This window comes from Salmo trutta, chromosome 24 (genome assembly GCF_901001165.1).
Source record: "Salmo trutta chromosome 24, fSalTru1.1, whole genome shotgun sequence".
NCBI lineage: Eukaryota > Metazoa > Chordata > Actinopteri > Salmoniformes > Salmonidae > Salmo > Salmo trutta.
Genome location: NC_042980.1, coordinates 21,105,565 through 21,125,968, shown reverse-complemented (window position 1 = coordinate 21,125,968; position 20,404 = coordinate 21,105,565). Strand labels below are relative to the sequence as shown.

Below are 20,404 nucleotides of genomic sequence, written 5' to 3'. Positions count from 1 at the left end.
AATTTACCGGTGCACCCCTAAATATGCATAGGAAAAAAATATATATAAATATTTGCTGAAGTTGAAGGACTTTTTACATCAAAACCATATTATGTCAAATAATTGTGCTATTTATGCACTTTGTTTTAGGAAAAGCATTTATTTTGTGTGTTTAACTTGTCAATAAAACTACACGTTTAACTGATATTCTCGTTCCAGGGCCCCATGTTCCAGAACTTTCTCATGCGCCATTGGAGAAAAAGGGGGTTCAAAGTTGACACACTGTGCAACATTGCTGCAAACTGCAATCACATGAGAACACATGAAACATAAATGATCATTTCTTCACAACTGTTCTGGCGAGTTCCTTCTGTCGAATTTTTGTTACTTTTATATAATGGAATATTTTGGAACTGAAACTGTCCAGGAACAGTAAAGGACATTTGACGACACGCATGCGCGAACCATTTCTTGATATTTCCTCACGTGGAGATTCTCGTTCAGTGTGTCAAATCCACGCTCAAAGAAGTCGGTGCTCAACATTACAAGGTCTCTCACATACAAATGGTAAGACGTTCTTTATCAAAAACACACATAGCTAGAATATAATTTAGGATGGCAAATGTCATGTTTGTCACTAGCAGAGTTAGCATTCCGAGTTTCATATTGTATTGTAGTAGCTAACCTATGCTTTGATTTCTCGCAGGCAAGGTCAGGCATGACCAAGAATACAGGAGGACTTTATCAGATTAGCTAGCTACTGTTACTGTGTAAAGGTGTGTCATATGACCTAAGCGATCTGCCATGCATTGTCCCACACTTCTGATTGTCCGTTAGCTAAATTAGCTAGCTCGAGATTACTTGCTATTTTGCACCATCAATCTCAAAATCGTTGGATATATATATATATATATATATATATGAGAGAGAGAATTGCCAGCACCAGTTTCACAATTGGCACTGTAGTTGATGGGTAGTAGTAAACTATGAATAACGAATAAATTGATGAGCAGAAGCATTTGCTGTTGCCATCTAAATTGATGCTATGTGCACAAGTGTGGTATTTTATATGACCTATTGTATGTTCTAGTTTATTTCACTGTCTATCCTTGCACAACGAAAAAGGAATTACCGGCTATCAACCAGTTCCGGGTAACGCAGACGCCGTGACCCCATGTGCAATAGCGTCACAGCATTTTATTTGTCCATTCATTTTGCCGCACTTGTAATATCCTAAAATTAGTCATAGATTACACAATTCTGCTTGGGAATATTGCACAGTATTCTAAAGACGTTAGAATGGGATCTGAAACCCCAGTCACTGAAGAACAGACCTTGAATGCTATTTGTTTATGTGTTCAATGTTTTCAATGTTCTCTTGACATCTGGGTCCTTGAGCCTACTAAACCCCACAAAGCCTTGCCCAGGTTTCACTGTTTGTCTACACCTGTTTAGGAAGCATGTGATAAATTAAGTTTGATAGATTTTTGGGCCCATGTGGGGGTGTGTGAGCACACTCCCTGACCTGTTCTGGAATTTAGTCTAACATCAAAGCCATGATTTAGTATATATGTTTATCTGTGGGTCAGGGTTGGAGAGCCCTGCCCGGGAGTCAACAGCCTGGAACCACAAACCCTCCGCTGTCCCCTGTCTCACCGACAACCTTCATTCAAGGTCAAAGATGCATCTGTTACCAGACAGGCAGCTGGTGTTGCAAATCTTCAAAATGTTGACTCCTAAGCTCCTTGCATTATGCTGGCCACAGAGAGAATCCATACTCTGAGTAGTTTTAGCTTAAAGATCGTTCTACATCATATCTAACAATTGCTTGCTTTACGCCAGGGTTTCCCAAACTCGGTCCTCGGAAACCCAAAGGGTGCATGTTTTGGTTTTTGCCCTAGCACTACACAGCTGATTCAAATAATCATCTAGCTTTGATCATTTTAATTAGCTGTGTAGTGTTAGGGCAAAACCCCAAATGTGCACCCCTTGGGGTCCCAAGGACCAAGTTTGGGAAATGTGCTTTACACCTTTTCAATAGTGAATACTAACGGTGTCTTTGTTGCCTTTGGCAGGCTCTACTTGCAAATTGCCTGGACACTGCTAGTAGTCAAGGGCAGTAACAAACCCTCACATGATTTCCTGTACAGTTACAAGTAGAGGAAGGTTCCACTAATTATATTTCTATGGTATATTGGTGGTCTGCAAAAATATGTGCGGTGTATGCCACCACCCACTGTACAGGTTAGTATACTCCTATTGTTCCCAAATAAATAAAAGACAAAGAAACAAATCAATGTACTCCTTTAGTCATTCAAACGTCAACTCCGATCCCTTCAGACTCTGGGGCTTGAGAAGGAAGAGCATCTTTGGACAGTATTCCTTGCAATGTTTCGGCCGTGAAGTCCTGGAGACCCAATAACCTTTCAGCCGCAGATACAATTATGGCCAGTTCCTTGGACTTCTTGTTCATTTGGGCAGGACAATTAATCACATATGCAAGAAAAGCCACAATCCACCTTCATGATCAGCATATCAGTTTCCCTAAAACTGTTGAACGACAATCTCCACAGCCTGCGGGGCATCCACCATATCTTCAGCTTCGCTCACTCCTTCAACTATTTTGCGTAGAGTACCACTAACCTGTAGTAGGTTTATGTATACCTTTAGTGATTGTTTCTTGTGTTCAGTGTGCAAGCTCATTTGGCTACGTTCAGCTAAAAGATATGTTCATTTAGATCCCAATGCCCTTTTTTTCAGTAGCACTAAAATGTACATACCACCAGCTCAAAAAACAGTAGTAGGCCTAACCGTATGCAAGTCAGGGAGCCAAATGAGTCTCTTTCACAGATGTGATTCGGTTTCAGACGTTCACAAAAAAATAGCCGTTCAAAAAGAGCAACTATAATTACCAAACCAGGAACTCTTGGAATCCACCTTAAGGTTTTGAATGGTGTACACTGGGGCTCCAGAGTGGCGCAGCGGTTTAAGGCACTGCATCTCAGTGCAAGAGGCGTCACTATAGTACCTGATTCGAATCCAGGCTGTATCACATCCGGCCGTGACTGGGAGTCCCATAGGGCAGCGCACAATTGGCCCAGCGTCGTCTGGGTTTGGCCGGAGTAGGCCGCCATTGTAAATTAGAATTTGTTCTTAACTGACTTGCCTAGTTAAATAAACAGTCCCCCACCAAACTGTCCTTTATTTTCAGCAGATGGTTACAACACATCTCCTTTTGGCTATTGAAGGGGCCCCTCTCATGCAATTTGTATTACTCAAGCCTTTATCAGTTCACACGGTGGATCAAACTCTACCTAGTGGCAATTTGAGGGTATAACAATTGGAATGTCAAGCACTCACTGAAGAAGAGTCCAACACTTCTCAACCTCAGATCAGCTATGTAGATTAAATCCGTTGCAACATTTTGTTGTACATTGTCTCCGTCATAAATAAAACCGTTCGCCTACATCTTTTAGGCTTTCAGGAAATTCCTTCCCATGTTTGACCGGGTGCTGGTGGAGCGTCTGGCTGCAGAGACTATGTCGAAGGGGGGCATCATGTTGCCAGAGAAGGCCCAAGGCAAGGTTCTGCAGGCCACAGTGGTGGCAGTGGGACCAGGCTCCACAAACCAGGTAATTTTACTTCAATCTCACTCTCTTTGGCTAAACAGTATCTTATGTATGATTTGTGTAACTAACTGGAGTCTGTCTACAATTGTGGCTTACAGTCTGTCTGTGTTGTCTAACTGGTTTATCAGATTTCACAATGCCCAGAGATTAGAAGTGTTTAACTTCAAGGACCACATTGATACAATATAGAAATATTTTTTTCTACTGATCTCATTCAGAAAGGGAAGCTGACACCCATGAGTGTCAAAGTTGGAGAGAAGGTCCTACTGCCAGAGTATGGAGGAACTAAAGTCAACCTGGAAGACAAGGCATGTTTAGAACTGTTTTCTACTTTATTATTAGATGTATGATAAGTGATCATTTGAAATTGTCCAACTATCATATTTATTAGTTTGTGTATTGCTTGTCTATTTTAATATCTCCATTTGTCTTTCAGGAATACTTCCTGTTCCGTGATGCAGACATCCTTGGCAAATATGTAGAGTAAAACATGTTTCACTGTAAAACATCCATGTAACACCCATCCATCCTGTTAGAGAAGAATGTTGCCTCATTCATGTCTTAGTTTTTTTTTTTATGTTATTCAATTGTAAATAATTCTGATCATGTTTTGTTACAATAATAAAGTGGACTATTGAATCTGGATGCGAATCTCCTGAGCAGATATATGAAAAGAGGATTTGGGATGTATTGTATGTGCAAGTGGGGACTGTTCAGGCTGAGGAGTGCGTTTCACAGGCCCCCATCTGCAACACTCTGAATAAGACAAGTTGAATATACATATGAACTTAATTAACATGAAAATCAGATCTGCATAACATTGTTTAAGGAACTGGTTTTGGTAAAAGGTCCTTCCACCCCTGCATTCACTTGTATTCTTCAAATACTATGATTCACACTTACTTGTGTATGTAAGCAAGCAAATATGCAGTGTCAGTGATATCTCTGGAGGAATGACAACCATTTGGTAGCTCACAACTCCCTATCCCCGTTCTTGTTATCCGTCACACAAGCCTGTGCATCATTTGCATCCGGGCATTCTGTCGAGATGGTCATGGCGGAGGGTACTGCAGTTCTGAGGAGGAATAGGCCTGGAACCAAGGCGAAGGTATGTTTCTATAAATCGGAATCGATTACATTTGGTTAAGAGGCCATCGGTGATCATAGTGGCCTTTCCTCACCCAGTGAATTTAATTTCTGTGATGGCTTTTTAGTCGTTGCTCGGAGATGTCTTCTGAGAAACAGGAAGGATCGGGGCTGCAAGCCAGCAACGTTAGTAGCTTGCTAAAAATGTTGCACAGCAGACATTTCGACACTTGTCTATCTAGATAGTTGGCAAACTAGACTTACAAAAATCCCAATATGAATCCTATACTATACTTTTGCTTGCTAGCTAGTAACTAATTGATGCTAGCTAACGTAGTTTCCAGAAGATGCCGACCCTACTGTTACGCTTGTTTACGACTGAGCTGCACTTGGGTAGGAACGCAATCATGGGTATATTAACCTCTTTAACCACACCATGGAGCTGGTGCAAGATATGGGTGGGGAAACGTACCTCAGTGCAGGGATGGGATATCCCACTGTACTCCAAATTGTACATGTATCCACACTGATACATCGAGAAGAATACTGCTATTTTTCATGGAAAACTGCCCTTTTCGTCCTCATGCTAGCTAGCAATAACCACTGCAGACATTTTGGAATTTCAGTGCCAGACAATTCATCTCCATTGTTCAACACAAAGTGCCGTTATGGAATTAACCATTCTGCTGGCTTGGCAGTTTTGAAATAAGTTTAAAGGTAAAGTAATCAAGAGTAACAATGCTGACCGGACACGTCGCCTGCGCGAGCGTCGCAAAATAAATGTAGAAATCCATGTTATTCAATTATTGCGCCAACGAGTGTGTGTTGCCATGGGCTAAAATAGAACTCCTTTCTATTTCTGACGCAGATTGCACTGAAAGTCCTGCCTCTCCCATCTCCTCATTGGTTTATAGAAGCAGGTACCCACGTGCCATCTCCTCATTGGTTATACCCACGTGGGTGATTGAAAAACAAACTGTTTTGCGTGGTAATACTATGAAGGTTTAGATGCCAATCACCATATAAATTCAAAGATGAAAAAGCCTGGAAGGAGGAGAGATGACTAGAAATGATTCGGTTGGCCGTTTTATGTGTGGATTAATTGGCGGAGTAGAGGAGCTTGTGGATTTCAGGTAAAATAACAACTCAATGTTTATATCCCAGGACAAATTAGCTAGCAACAGCAAGCTAGCTAAATAGGACAAATTAGCTGAGTGGCCAAGCACGACTCCAACACTGTCCTTAAGTTTGCTGACGACAAAACAGTGGTAGGCCTGATAACCGACAACCATGAGACAGCCTATAGGGAGGAGATCAGAGACCTGGCAGTGTGATGCCAGGACAACAACCTCTCAATGTGAGCAAGACAAAGGAGCTGATCGTGGACTACAGGAAAAGGAGGGTCGAACAGGCCACCATTAACATCGACGGGACTGAAGTGGAGCGGGTCGAGAGTTTCAAGTTCCTTGGTGTCCACATCACCAACAAACTATCATGGTCCAAACAAACCAAGACAGTTGTGAAGAGGCCATGACAACACCTTTTCCCCCTCAGGAGACGGAAAAGATTTGGCATGGGTCCCCAGATCCTCAAAAAGTTCTACAGCTGCACCATCGAGAGCATCCTGACCCTTTGCATTACCGCCTGGTATGTCATCTGCTCGGCATCCAACCGTAAGGCGCTACAGAGGGTAGTGTGTACGGTCCAGTACATCAATGAGGCCAAGCTTCTTGACATCCAGGACCTATATACTTACTAGGCGGTGGTGTCAGAGGAAGGCCCAAAAAATTGTCTTAAGACTCCAGTCACCCAAGTCATAGATTGTTCTCTGCTAACGCACAGCAAGCGGTACCGGAGCGCCAAGTCTAGGACCAAAAGGCTCCTTAACAGCTTCTACCCCCAAGCCATAAGACTGCTGAACAACTAAACGAATCAAATGGCCACCCGGACTATTTACATTGTTTTTACACTGCTGCTACTCGCTGTTTATTATCTATGCAGAGTCACTTTACAAATGACCTTGATTAACCTGTACCGTCGCACATTGACTCAGTACCCACTGTACATATCCTCAATTGTTATGTACATTTCTTGTTACCTTTTGAAAGATTTGATTTTTTAAAAACTTTCGTTTATTTAGTAAATATTTTATTAACTCTGTTTCTTGAACTGCGTTTTTGGTTAAACGCATGTGACAAATACAATTTGATTTGAGATCAAGAACAAAGTGGATAGAAGAAGGTGAGAAAAACACCAAATATATTTTTAACTTGGAAAAAAGAAATGCTGAACTCTCCTTGGTTAAACTGAACATTAATGGACATACATCAGAAATCCAAAGGAAATGTCTTGCTTTGTTACATAATTCTATGAGAAATTATATACTAAAAGGGATAATATTGGCGATATAACCTCTTTTCTGTCCTCCATAAATGAGAATGCTAGGTGTATTGATGTGGAGTTCAAAAGAATGTGTGACCTAAATATATCTTTGGAAGAGATTAAGAAAGGCATCATCTGGTAATTAGGGTCAAACCAGTGAATTTTATAAAGTATTTCAAGATGACATTTTTTATTTGTATTCATAGAAACTATTGAAATGGGGAAGTTACCTTCTTCGACGTCTAAAGGTTTAATCTCTTTAATACCAAAGCCTAAAAGATGCTTTAATATTAGAAAACTGGAGGCCTATAACTTTAAATAATTGTCAAATTGTTAACTATTGTCTTTGCAGAAAGATTAAAGATGTCTTGAAACAATTACTGATGATTGTCAATCGGGATTTATGAAAGGGAGGCACATTCGTAATAATATTCTTTGGTTTTAGATTTGATAGATTATAGTGACCTTATAAATTAAGACCGTTTTATTTGTCAATCCCCCAAAAATATATATTTCGATTTTTTGTTGTTGTTGTAAAGCATTCGATACGGTAGAGTATAGTTTTGTTTGAAACACTGGATTTCTTGAGATTTGGCAGTTACTTTAAACAAGTCATTCAGACATGGATGCAATAACTCAATTAAATTACCTAATGGAACTACTCGCAGATTTCAAATAGGTAGAGGTATAAAACAAGGTTGCCCAATAGCACCATTCCTGTTTTTATTTTCACACAAACTATGGCGCTTCTCATTCAAGAATATGAATTTAGAGGTATTCAAATACTGGGAAGAAAAAAAAAGTCAGCTCTCAGATGACACTATACATTGTTCTATCCCGTAAAAAGTCTATAAAAAGCTGTGTTTGAATGTATTTTCTTGTATCTGGTTTGACTTTTAAATAAAACATGTTTCGTTAAAGTATCAATCTAATGATTTGGTTGATATTGCCGGTATTCCCATAAAATGTTATTACATACCTGGGAATCAAGATATGTAAAAACCAAACAGAAAGGGCTAATTAAAATTTTACTCCCATCACTGAGAACGTTGAGGTTTGATGCTTGGTTGTTAAGTGGTCGCATATTGCTGTCAAAAACTGAAGAAGAATCGAGACTATTATATACTGCAATGGCATTGGATGTTCCCCACGCAACAATTCAAGAAGTAGACTTGAAACTTTTACATTTTGTTTGGAGGAATAAACCACATTATTTAAAAAAGAGTGTATTGTGTAATACTCTAGATCAGGGTGGTTTAAATGTGCTTGATTTTGGTACATCAAATATTATCTTTAAGACTAGGTGGATCAAGAATAACATCCAATTTGGGGATAGGATTTGGAATATTATTCCAAATCTTGTTTTTGAAAAGGTTGGTGGCATTGAATTCTTCCAAAAATGTAACTGAGGTAATTAAAATTCCCCTTAAATTAGCCAATTTCCATAAGCAGGTGTTACTATCCTGGTTAATTGTGTATAAACGTAACTTCTCCCCTAATAAATGTTTGTTTTGGAATAACAAAGACATAAAATATAATAATACATCTTAATTTTTCTGTAGATGGTTTGAGAACGGTATTTTGTTAGTGACACAATTATTTATTGGAAATGGACATGTATAGTTATGTTGCGTTTTTTAATAGATGTGTAATTCCAGTGATGAAGGACTATGCCATTGTTTTTTTTATGCAATACCTACAGGCTTTAAGACGATTACAGGGAAAGTATGTTATTGAGAGGAATGCGGAATTCAGTTTCAGCGTCATAATTGATGGCGTATGCATCAAGGATAAAAAGTGGTAGAATTTCAATCTTCTTGATGGAGCAGGGTGGATAAATGTACAATTTGGAGTACAGTGGCACATCCCATTCTAGCATTGAGGTACGTTTTCCGACCCATATCTCACGCCAGCTCCATGGTGTCTTAATGTAACAATGATTGAGTTCCAATCCCAGTGCAGCTCAACGTAAACAAGCGTAGCGGTAGGGTCATTATCTTTTGGCAAGCTAATTTAGTAGCCAACCTAGTTTACATTTGGTATTGATAACGTTCATCTACACTGAACAAAAATATAAAAGCAACAAGTAAAGTGTTTCTTGAGCTGAAATATAAAATCCGAGAAATGTTCCATACCCACAAAAAGCTTATTTCTCAAAAATGGTATTTACACATATTTTTACATCCCAGTTAGTAAGCATTCTCTTCTGCCAACATAATCCATCCACTTGACAGGTGTGGCATATCAAGAAGCTGAATTAGCAGCATGATAATTACACAGGCCCCCCCTTGTGCTGGGGAAAATAAAAGGTCACTTAAAATATGCAGTGTTGTCATACAACACAATGCCACAGATGTCTCAAGTTTTGAGGGAGCGTGCAATTGGCATGCACCTGCAGGAATGTCCACCAGAGCTGTTGCCAGAGATGTAATGTTCATTTCTCTACCATAAGCATCATTTTAGAGAATTTGGCAGTGTGTCCAACTGGCCTCACAACCACAGACCACTTGTAACCACACCAGCCCAGGACCTCCATATCTGGCTTCTTCACCTGTGGGATCATCTGAGGGGGGTGGGGGAGGGTACTGAGGAGTATTTCTGTATGTAATAAAGCCCTTTTTTGGGGAAATATGAATTCTGAAATGGCTGGGCCTGGCTCCCCAGTGGGTGGGCCTATGCCGTCCCAGGCCTACCCATGGCTGCACTCCTGCCCGGTCATGTGAAGTCCAGGGCCTAATTCATTTATTTCAATTGACTGATTTCCTTATATGAACAGTAACTCAGTAAAATCTTTGAAATTGTTGCGTTTTATAGTTTTGTTCAGTATAGCTAGGTAATTTGGGGCACTTTCTAAGTATAAGGTCAACACAAATAATGACTTTGTTTGATAGTTAGCTGATGCTAAATATTTTAGCTAGTTAATTAGTGCTGAAGTCTACAGTTCATGAACAGTTAACTTGCTAGCAAGCTATGTCAAAATAGCTAACGTTAGCTAGCATGTCAACAAATACAGTTGTTGCTAGCTAACGTAAACAGTGCTGTCTATGGCTAGATGATGTGAAGGCTGAGAGGTGACACTTTTGTCCATTGAGCACATACAGTGAATATGATTAACATTATCCCTTTGTCCCTCTCTCACTGCAGGATTTCTACAATTGGCCGGATGAATCCTTTGAGGAGATGGACAGCACTCTGGCTGTACAACAGGTTTGGTTGAGTTAGTCAGTGGGGAATGACTGAGGAGTCCATTTTGAGCTTCAAATTAGCTTCAAGTGTCATGATTGCAGAATGCTGTTCGTAGCTGTCAAGCCTGACATTGACGAGCTGTCCCTTATTTGAACATGGCTGCTGCCCTATAAACCTACAAAGCATCTTATCTAGTGTGATCATTGTCATGCATGTCAGAACCTTAGTCTGTTAACAAGGATGTTAGCAGAATCCGGATGTTTGACTAACCTCAGTGGTACCCCTGTCCATGTTCAGTACATTCAGCAGAACATCCGGTCAGACTGCTCTAACATCGATAAGATCCTGGAGCCGCCAGAGGGACAGGACGAGGGAGTGTGGAAGTACGAGCACCTCAGGTACACTGCGTTCCTTCACTTGACTTACTAGACATATTACTTTGATAGTATACTAACTACACACTTGACTGATTAGACTCTACACTGAGTGTGTCTACCAAATCAATTACAAGTAACTGATTTTGGTGTTGAGTCTCATCTTTTTCCTTATCCCCATTCCCCACCCACCCCTTCTTTCTCTCTGTTATAGGCAATTCTGTCTGGAGCTGAATGGACTAGCTGTGAAACTGCAGAGTGAGTGCCACCCAGACACCTGCACACAGATGACCGCCACAGAGCAGTGGATCTTCCTCTGTGCTGCACACAAGACCCCCAAAGAGGTGAGTGTTACTAAAATCAGAATTCAATTCACTCAGGATTTTATTTTTCAATTTAGCCTGCCATGCACTATACTTAAGATGTAATTGCCTGTGTGTTTGTGTCCTCAGTGTCCTGCCATTGACTACACTAGGCACACGTTGGACGGAGCTGCCTGCCTTCTCAACAGCAACAAGTATTTCCCCAGCCGGTGAGCACACACACACACACACACACACACTATGTAAAGGAATACTTTGGTTTCCTACTCATACACTTTCAATCATCTCTCCCCAGTGTGAGCATCAAGGAGTCCTCTGTAGCCAAGCTGGGCTCTGTGTGTCGCCGTATCTATAGGATATTCTCTCATGCCTATTTCCACCATCGCCAGATATTCGACAAGTATGAGGTAAGTGGAAGTTCCCACTTCCCAAATAGACCTGGCGGAGGAGCAGGATTTGGGCTCCTCATTCTTATTGAAACTGATAGAATAGCGTCACAGGGACACAAACTGCTTTTTTCTGCTTGTTTAAATTAGAAAATGTAAAGCTCATATCCACAAGTGAACACCAGGTTGAGGAGGAAATTGAGAAGAATCAGTTATTGTGCTTTTTTTCTGCCAAATGAGTCATGATCATGTTCCATTTTGTGGTTGAATCATATTCAGTCAACAGGTGGCACTACAGACCAGGGCCTGGTTTCCCAAAAGCATCTTAAGGCTAAGTTTGTTAGAATTAGCCTTAAAATGCTTTTGGGAAACCATACCAAGGTCTGTAGGGAAAGACTGATATGTGGTTATTACTAGAACTGGGCATATGATTAGGTTCACTGATCCCGGCTCAGTTGTCAATGTAATGACCTCAAGCAGACCAAAGCTATAATGGCACTACAGTCTATAAACTAGTGAATCAGACCTCATATCATACACGGCTTCTCTTGATTCACCTGTGTCTAGGGGGTACGTGCTATGGGTTGTTTCTGGACAGAGCCTAACTCAGCCTAACGCTCTTGTTTGTTTCCCTTCTATGTCCCTCCCTGCAGAATGAGACGTTCCTGTGCCATCGGTTCACACGCTTCGTGATGAAGTACAACCTGATGTCCAAGGACAACCTGATCGTTCCTATCCTGGAGGAGGAGGTTCAGAACGCTTCAGCCGGGGAGAGCGAGGCCTGAGAGGAGAGCTGCACACAGGAGACCAGACGTGTGTTCAAATACTAGTATTCAAATACTGCTTGATTGAGCTTGCCTGTTGCAATGGAACCAAGAGAAGAGTCCCACATGTGCAAACCCTACCCATCTGGCACTCTAGGCAGGCTAAGGCAAATGCTCAAAGTATTTGAAAGATTTCAAATAGTATTTGAACCAATGATTTTTATATACACTAGACTGACAGGGGGCGCTGTTTAAGCCACCGCGCCTCCATCTTGGCACCATTGTTAAAACAAAAAGTCTACAATGTTTTTGCCATTTACTCTATTACAGACAGCTACATGCATCATTTGTAATTATGTGAGCTAAACATAGTGTAATTTTAAATGTCCTTAAAAGTACTGTTACTGGCCCCGCTACAACAACAAACAATACTTAAATAAAATTTAATTTTGTCCTTGAAACGTTCAAGTGGAATTCCTTTAATTCCTATGGAGGACTGCCAATATGGCCGACCGGTGGCTTCAAAGCCTCTCATTAGCCAATGCATAGCATCAGCAATCCAGAGTTTATATACATCATTGATTTGAACCCAGGTCTGAAGCAGCTACACACTACAGACAGGCTCTCACTAATGTTGCTTTAACATTTTGAGCACCTGGATTTGCTAAACCTACATAAAACCATAATGTGATGACAAAGGCACACACTCATGTGTTCCCTGTATATAATCCCTGCTCTCCCATGTCCCTCCATCTCTACTATAATTATTTTCCTGGTGCTTTACATTTGCATTCTCTCTGTTGCCTTTGTTCTCTCTCGCTGAATTGTAAATGGACCCCTAGCCACTCCTGTAAATCTGAAAGGATTGGTGGAAAAAATATGCAGACATTTCCATGCAGCCCATTGGAAGGCAAGATGAAGCTATGACCATAATGCTTCTGTATCCAATCTGCTCAAATGTACAGGTGTGCGTAGGGTTTAGAGGCTATGGATCCATTTGTGGTTCAGAATCTCTGCTTTTGTTGCTCTGAGTACATACCTCCATCACCATTTACCCTCCCCCTCGTCATTACCTCCTTCACCATTTACCCTCCCCCTCGTCATTAAGTTATTTTGTGAGAGGAGTCTTGTCTATCTGCCCCACTTTTTAATGAACTGAATTTTGTTACATTTTCATGTCTGTTAATAAAAAAAAGACTGTTACCCAATGTGCTTGTTGACTTTTTGAAATGTCCCTTTGTATAAATTGGCCCCATCTGTCGTTGCAACTTAATTTCTAAGGTTTACGCCTCAACACCTTGATGAAGAAGGTTAAGGTAGCAGATGTGAATGTGGGGCCAAGCGCTTTAAAAGTAAATCGGTCAGTAAATGTGAGAAATCATGGGCAGTGTATTTCTTAAGCAGAGAATACAACCACGCAAAGAGGAACAAGGGAAATTCACTTTTTAATTAGATAAAACACCAATGACAAATTACAATTTCTCCAAAATGAAAACACTGTAACAGGTAGATAATACTGATTTGTTTCTCCGTCCCCAAAAAAGGGAGCTCATTTAAAAACTTGTATTCTGTGCATCGCTAGTAATAGTTCCTGTTAACATTACGATATGTACAGCAGCATGGTGTTGTTTTCTTATACAACAAGCCCTTGGTTGTTTCTCTTCACATGATCAAACATTTAAAAGAGTAAAATGTCACTATGTCCTGAAGAAACTAGGGCTTTTGTCTCAAGATCTGAGGAGAGGAATCTACATCACTGAGCAGAATGAAACAATTGAGGCCTGAACCAGTACCATGTGGCTATGATGAAACAACTACCAGCTATTTCCAATGACAGAATAGGTGCAGGAACAGAATAGCTACTGGTCCAATGCCAACTGATAAAATACTTAAGAAATATACACTAATGATGACATCATGAACAGATTAGTGAACGATAGATGTTTAGCACCAATCAGACTGTCTGAATACAATGGCTCTAATGTACTGTATGTGTACATCTCAAAAAAGGTTTGAAATGTTGTCCAATCGTTCCTACTTACCCAGTGGCTTGGCAGTCCTCTCTCTGCGTGTGTGTGTATATAAAAACACATCTGAACTCACCCAAGAAATGAATGTACAAACAAGCTTCTCCAGGCCTGAACTCAAACACCCCGAGTTAAACACAACCATCACAGAAAGAGAGAGGGCTGTTTGTAATATGGCTGTACTCACCGCCAGGCCCATAGACAAGTCTGACCTGGATATTGTCAGTACCGTCAACACAGCGAACGTGTCTATTTGTCTACCTGATAAATGTTTACATCCTGCTGGGTGTGTTTATGGGAAAGGAGAGGAGGGAGAGGAGCTGGTGGCAGGATGAAGATATGCGGTTTCTCTGAACCGTGTCACCTTGAGCCTGAGCAGACGTGATGTCACGTCAGAATGAGGAGAGTTGTATTGAATTGAATAGAGGTGTTGGCAGTTCTAAAGGGGAGGGTGGATGAGCAGGTGAGGCGGTTTCCCCAAAACAGGAACAATGTCTGAAACATGTGAGGAGTGACTGAAGAACAAAAACATTGGGACACATCTGTCCAACAGGTGTGTTGTGGGTCACAGGGAGTTTAGTCCAGAGGTCTGTCTGTGCACAGAGAGGTTCTTCCTGGTGTGTCCTGTGCTTCCTGCTTTGTGCTGGTGACAGTTGTGTGAATGTGTGTGTCTGTGTTCTCATCACATGAAAAGGTGCAGCGTGAACAATGTGATCTTTTTGAATCAGGACTAATAAGTGTATGTGTGGAAGAATGTGGGTATGAGTAAAAGTGTCTCAATGTCAGTGAACGCAGACTGCTTGGTTTTCTCAACAAAATGTTTAAAAAAGGAAATAACACCATCTCAAAATGGTGCGTATGGCTTCATAATAAAATACATTAAAAAGTGCCAAGTTTTGCTTTCTAATCTATGATCTTCTTGGTTAGGGAAGAGATTAGAGGGATAGATGGGGGCGTATATTATCTGTGTGTTAATCTCAGGGTTCACATGCACGTGACCTCTGCCGCCCCGTCGTCCTGCTCGAAGCCTCCCTCCTCCAGGTGGGACAGGGCGCTGGGGTACCCCCCTCCGAAGACGGGGAACCCCCCGATACCCCCCGCGGTGGGGGACAGCTCCTCAGTGGGGCGTGTTCGGGGGCTGCCCACACCACGACTCACAGAATGAGTGGCCACGTCCCTCTGCACGGACCCCGCCTGGGAGAGGACAAAGAGGTGAGGAAGAGTCTAGCATGCAGTGTTGACTTTGGCAGCTATTTTAGATTTAGTTTTAAAATACTTTTTAGTCTTAGTCACATTTTTGTCATTTTATCATTTGTTAGCTTTAGTTATTATCAAATGACTGGACAATGTCACAATAGTCAGTGCATCTTTTTCTATTAAATAATTAATATTTAGGTTACCTCTAACTTCCATCATGTGCACATTCAGATAGCCTTATCCAACTAGGCCTAGTACCCCCTCATATACCTTAGCTGGCTACATTGATATTGTGGCAGATTGTAACCAATGACAGCCATAATTAACCTTACAGGCTATAAAGACTTGGCTACAGGTTAGACAATTTACAGCTCAGATTTTTTACAGCTCTGATTTTCACCACATCATAACAGTCAAGGGGGGTAAATAAATTGTAGCTTTCCAAAAATGCCAGAAGTATTACTGTACACCTAATATTCAACAAATACCATGTGTTATTTCCCATAGGAAAAAAACTACCACAACTAGCATTTGTAGACCACGCCGCGAGATCGGCAACACAGATAAATAAATAACAGTGCACATGGGAAAATATAGAGCTTCTGATGTGATCAAAGCAACAACAACAAAAAGAATACATGAAAGTAAGAAAGAGAGTAAACATGATTGTTTCTAGTTGAGATCAGTTACAAGCCAAGTGTCCTGGCTTCACAAGTTCAAAAGATTGAAGAGTGTGACCGCCTGGGAGCTTTGTGGGAGAGCCAGGCAGATCAGCTCAATTAGACTGTGCAACTGAAAGATGTTAATGCTGCCAATGAGAGGATTGCATGAAATATTCTGCATGCATGCATGTTTAGGATTGGACAAAACTATGGAAGCCCATTCCCGACGATAATTAAAAATAAATAAATAGGCCAATGCTCTCTCAAAATATCTTGGGGCCCAGAGTTTTTCTTAATCTGGTTGACTAACCCAGTGGTTCTCAAACCTGTCCTCGTGGACCCCCAGCCGGTTCATGTATTTGATCTTTCCCAGAACCAGCACACCTGATTCAACTTGTCATCTAATCATCAAGACCTTGATTAGGTCATTCAGGTGAACTAGTTCTGGGATAAAACTAAATTATGAAACGTCTGGGGATCCCCGAGGAGAGGTTTGAGAACCACTGGACTAACCTAACCAGGTCAAATTTCAGACTATAGTTGGCGGGTATGACAGTAATAAATCAGCTATACAACGTGTTTATATGGGCTATGATGGGACCAGATGTTTTCTAATCAGGTCATATGGTTAAAAAAAAAAAAAAATAGACAACTGCGATTGGACAATAGAACTAACAGGGCTGAGTTTGCTTTATGCAGTGTTGCATCGTGTAGGCCTTCGCATCTGTAAATAAATATTACTCACACAGTATGTCATCACTATTGTGTTGATTGATTCATTCCAGTCAATAATTCTGGAATGATAAGGTCTAGGTAGCCTAGCCACCCAAAGTTTGAATATAAACCAAATTTGATCACATTCACATATTCTCTTAACACAAATAAATAGGGCTACTTTAGACTATAAATACTGTACATAGCTAAGACTATAAATACGTGACGTTACTGCTTCGATTCCCCTGGCCAGAGGGTATCAGCGTGCATAAGCTTCTCTAGGCTACCTGCAGCTGTGGTTGTTATCAGTAGGCTACAGTTGATCAGACAGAAACACAGATTAATTGTGCACGAGTTGACAAATCATGAGGCAAATCAGTCTAAACAACAGAACTTTACCCCCATTTTCAATACTTTCGTGTCAATATTGTTAATCAAAGAAAATTAAAAAGTGATGGGGCATATGCCAGCTCGTCACATGTTTGCCAGCAGCCCTGCTGCGCTGATCTTTGCAACACGGATAGATGGAAATCGCCACATAATGCTACAAATGACGAAACATATCCTATATGTTCTACCTCAAAATTTGGAGTTAGTATCTCGAAATTGAGATAGTATCAACATTTGAGTGGTCAGAAATGGGCTTTCATACAAAAGAGATGAAAAGGAGTTTCACGTCAAATTAAATGTCCATTGGGCTCCCAAGTGGCACAGAGGTCTAAGGCACTGCATCTCAGTGCTAGAGATTCCACTACAGACCCTGGTTCGATTCCAGGCTGTATCACAACCGGCCGTGATTGGGAGTCCCATTTGTAGTCAGGAAAAATTGGATATTTTTTATTGTTGATGAAAATGTACACTGCTACCATGTACCTGTGATGATTTAAAATGTTCTATGCAAATAACACCAAATGTTTTGCAGATAGTCAGGGATGTCATCAAAATCCTGCCTGAATATCTAATTAAAACAACTAACATCATATCGAATGCAGCACAGATGTGCTTTGATTTAATTTTCGTTATCTTATATCAAAAACCCACAAGGGGCAGTATTGTCCCAAAAATAGCAACTTTCCTGGTATAGTATTTTGTGCTAACTGAAGCCAAGCCCTCACCTGGTTCCTCTGTGGTACTGAAGACGTCTTGACTGGTCTCTGTAGGAACACCACCTGCTTGGTTGCCAGATTACCATCACTGGAGAAACACACACAATACATTATAAAGGAAAATCCTTATAGAAGGCCTGATAACCCGGTCTACAAAATGGACGAGTTTGTTCCGAGAAGGACCATCAAGCAAAACATCAACTATGTGTATTACCTGTCATGGCGGATGATAGGTGTGGGCAGGACACAGGTGAGCAGCCAGCCAAACTCAGCCAGTGTGTGAAGGAGTGGCCCGTAATCTGTCTTCACATCAGAACCCTATACAGCACAGCAATGATGTCACACACTGGATAGAGGTAATTGTTGCACGTTGTCTACACTTGTTTATCCATCTTGTAGTATTACGGTTAGGGTTGTTGGCACACAAACACACTCCTGAGACACATTATGTTACTCACAAGTGAATGTCATTCACCACAACTAGTTGTTTGAGCTGTGTTTACTTGGACACACACGGAGATGTAACTGTAATGCTAATCTCTCTCTCCCCCAACAGGATCTTCCCCAGAGAATATTTACCTACTGCAACACATTCACCTGTCCTCACTGGCTGAACACACACACACGTAATACACACACGGCTCTCTGACCTCGATGACGGTCCACTGCTCCACTACGATGGTGTCGTTGGCAGGAGGGGCAGTGCTTCTCTCCTCATAGACAAACAGCCCCTCTAGAGACCTGGGCACGGGCTCACCTGAGACAACACACACACACAGACAATCAGTCAGCAAACTACAGTATCAACATACAATGCATATCTACCAGAAAACACACACTCAAACGCTATGAGTTACACAAATGCAAATCAGTGGACAGACATTCATCAGCAGATACCTTTACTGTAGCGGCTGAAGTGCATTGTGAACAATGCTCTACATGTGGCAGTGAATTCCAGTTAGTACAGAAAGTACACTACCGGTCAAACATTTTAGAACACCTCCTCATTCAAGGGTTTTTCTTTATTTTGACTATTTTCCACATTGTAGAATAATAGTGAAGACAAACTATGAAATAACACATATGGAATCATGTAGTAACATTTTTTATTTTTTTTAATTCAAAATAGATTTGAGATGTGACATTCTTCAAATAGCCACGCTTTGCCTTGATGAGAGCTTTGCACACTCGTGGCATTCTCTCAGCCAGCTTCATGAGGTAGTCACCTGGAATGCATTTCAATTAATAGTCAATATGTGGAATTTCTTTCCTTCTTAATGCGTTTGAGCCAATGTTAAGGTAGGGGTGGTATACAGAAGATAGCCCAATTTAATTAAAACATTTTATTTAACAAGGCAAGTCAGTTAAGCACAAATTCCTATTTACAATGACAGCCTAACAGGGAACAGTGGGTTAACTACCTTGTTCAGGGGCAGAACAACAGATTTTACCTTGTCAGCTCGGGGATTCGATCAAGCAACCTTTCGGTTACTGGCCCAACACTCTAACCACTAGGCTACCTGCCGCCCCTACCTGCTATGGTAAAAGACCAAGTCCATATTATGGCAAGAACAGTTCAAATAAGCAAAGAGAAACGACAGTCCATCATTACTTTAAGACATGAAGGTCAGTCAATCCGGAAAATTTCAAGCACTTTGAAAGTTTCTTCAAGTGCAGTCGCAAAAACCATCAAGCGCTATGATGAAACTGGCTCTCATGAGGACCGCCACAAGGAAGACCCAGAGTTACCTCTGCTGCAGAGAATAAATTCATTAGAGTTAACTGCACCTCAGATTGCATCCCAAATAAATGCTTCAGAGTTCAAGTAACAGACACATCTCAACATCAACTGCTTCTCTCTATCATATCACTGGATTCCTGCCGCTCTGGATCATTACACCAGATCATCGCAGCTAGCTAGCTGCATACGAGTGGCTACTGTTAGCTAACACCTCTGTCCCGAAGCAAGCACCAGCTAGACTTGAGCTAGCCTCGAGCTAGGCCCATATACCAGCTAGTTCTTGTGCTACAATACCTCCTTTGCCAATTGGCCTGGACCCTTTATTGTCGACACGGAGCCCCGTCGATCCATCACGACTGGACTGCTGACGTGATCGCCCGATGTGGTCTCAACAGGCTATTCTGTTACGATGTTGCCGAAGAACCATCTACTAGCCCCGGCCCACTAGCTTTTCTGAACGCTGTGTCTCCTGCTCGCCTAGCGTAGTAGTGACTACCGAACGGCACCCTGACTCACCTATTGCTGTTCATACATATACCCGTAGTATTTACTGTCTACGCACACTAGGTAAGACCTGGGCGGACCACCCCCTGTATTTTGGTTAGCGCACCAAGTGGTGCTAAAAGATTAGTTAAGTAGTGGGTAGGCAGGTAAGGTAGGAGAGGGGGCTCTTTAACTTTTACTTTCCGTCCAGACCCTTTTCCCCAAATTTACCGTGTGAAGGAATAAATAAATTCCCAGTAAACGGTAAATTCTCTGCCTTTGTCATCCTTACCCGCACCTACAGTCACATTCATCTTTCACTCCACGGGAAGTTGAGTTGTAGTAGGGTGTTGCGTTCCCTCTTC

At 41.4% G+C, this 20,404-nt stretch overlaps 2 protein-coding genes across 4 annotated transcripts in view; one reads left to right on the top strand and one right to left on the bottom strand.

The window, feature by feature from the left end:
* The first annotated feature begins 276 nt into the window (after nt 1-276).
* Nucleotides 277-13,317, top strand: LOC115160905 (MOB-like protein phocein). Of its 3 annotated transcripts, XM_029711423.1 has the most exons (8): nt 277-546; nt 3,456-3,611; nt 10,221-10,283; nt 10,560-10,660; nt 10,851-10,980; nt 11,089-11,168; nt 11,255-11,366; nt 11,999-13,317. In XM_029711423.1, the coding sequence occupies exons 1-8, from the start codon at nt 544-546 to the stop codon at nt 12,128-12,130; spliced, it is 777 nt and encodes a 258-aa protein (XP_029567283.1). In that variant the 5' UTR covers nt 277-543; the 3' UTR covers nt 12,131-13,317. The 3 variants fall into 3 exon arrangements, with proteins under 3 accessions (XP_029567283.1, XP_029567282.1, XP_029567281.1); XM_029711421.1 differs by lacking the exons at nt 277-546; nt 3,456-3,611 and adding an exon at nt 4,614-4,716; XM_029711422.1 differs by lacking the exons at nt 10,221-10,283; nt 10,560-10,660; nt 10,851-10,980; ... (1 more) ...; nt 11,255-11,366; nt 11,999-13,317 and adding exons at nt 3,827-3,916; nt 4,045-4,253 and having other exon boundaries at nt 318-546.
* A 218-nt stretch (nt 13,318-13,535) lies between these two features.
* The window catches only part of LOC115160903 (raftlin-2), a 32,036-nt gene continuing 25,167 nt past the window's right edge, over nt 13,536-20,404 (bottom strand). Inside the window, exons 5-8 of the mRNA XM_029711419.1 lie at nt 18,466-18,572; nt 18,030-18,133; nt 17,825-17,903; nt 13,536-15,330 (exon numbers count right to left, since the gene is read on the bottom strand). Of these exons, the coding sequence (XP_029567279.1) occupies nt 15,121-15,330; nt 17,825-17,903; nt 18,030-18,133; nt 18,466-18,572 (500 nt within the window). The 3' untranslated portion in view covers nt 13,536-15,120. The remainder of the gene's footprint in view (nt 15,331-17,824; nt 17,904-18,029; nt 18,134-18,465; nt 18,573-20,404) is intronic.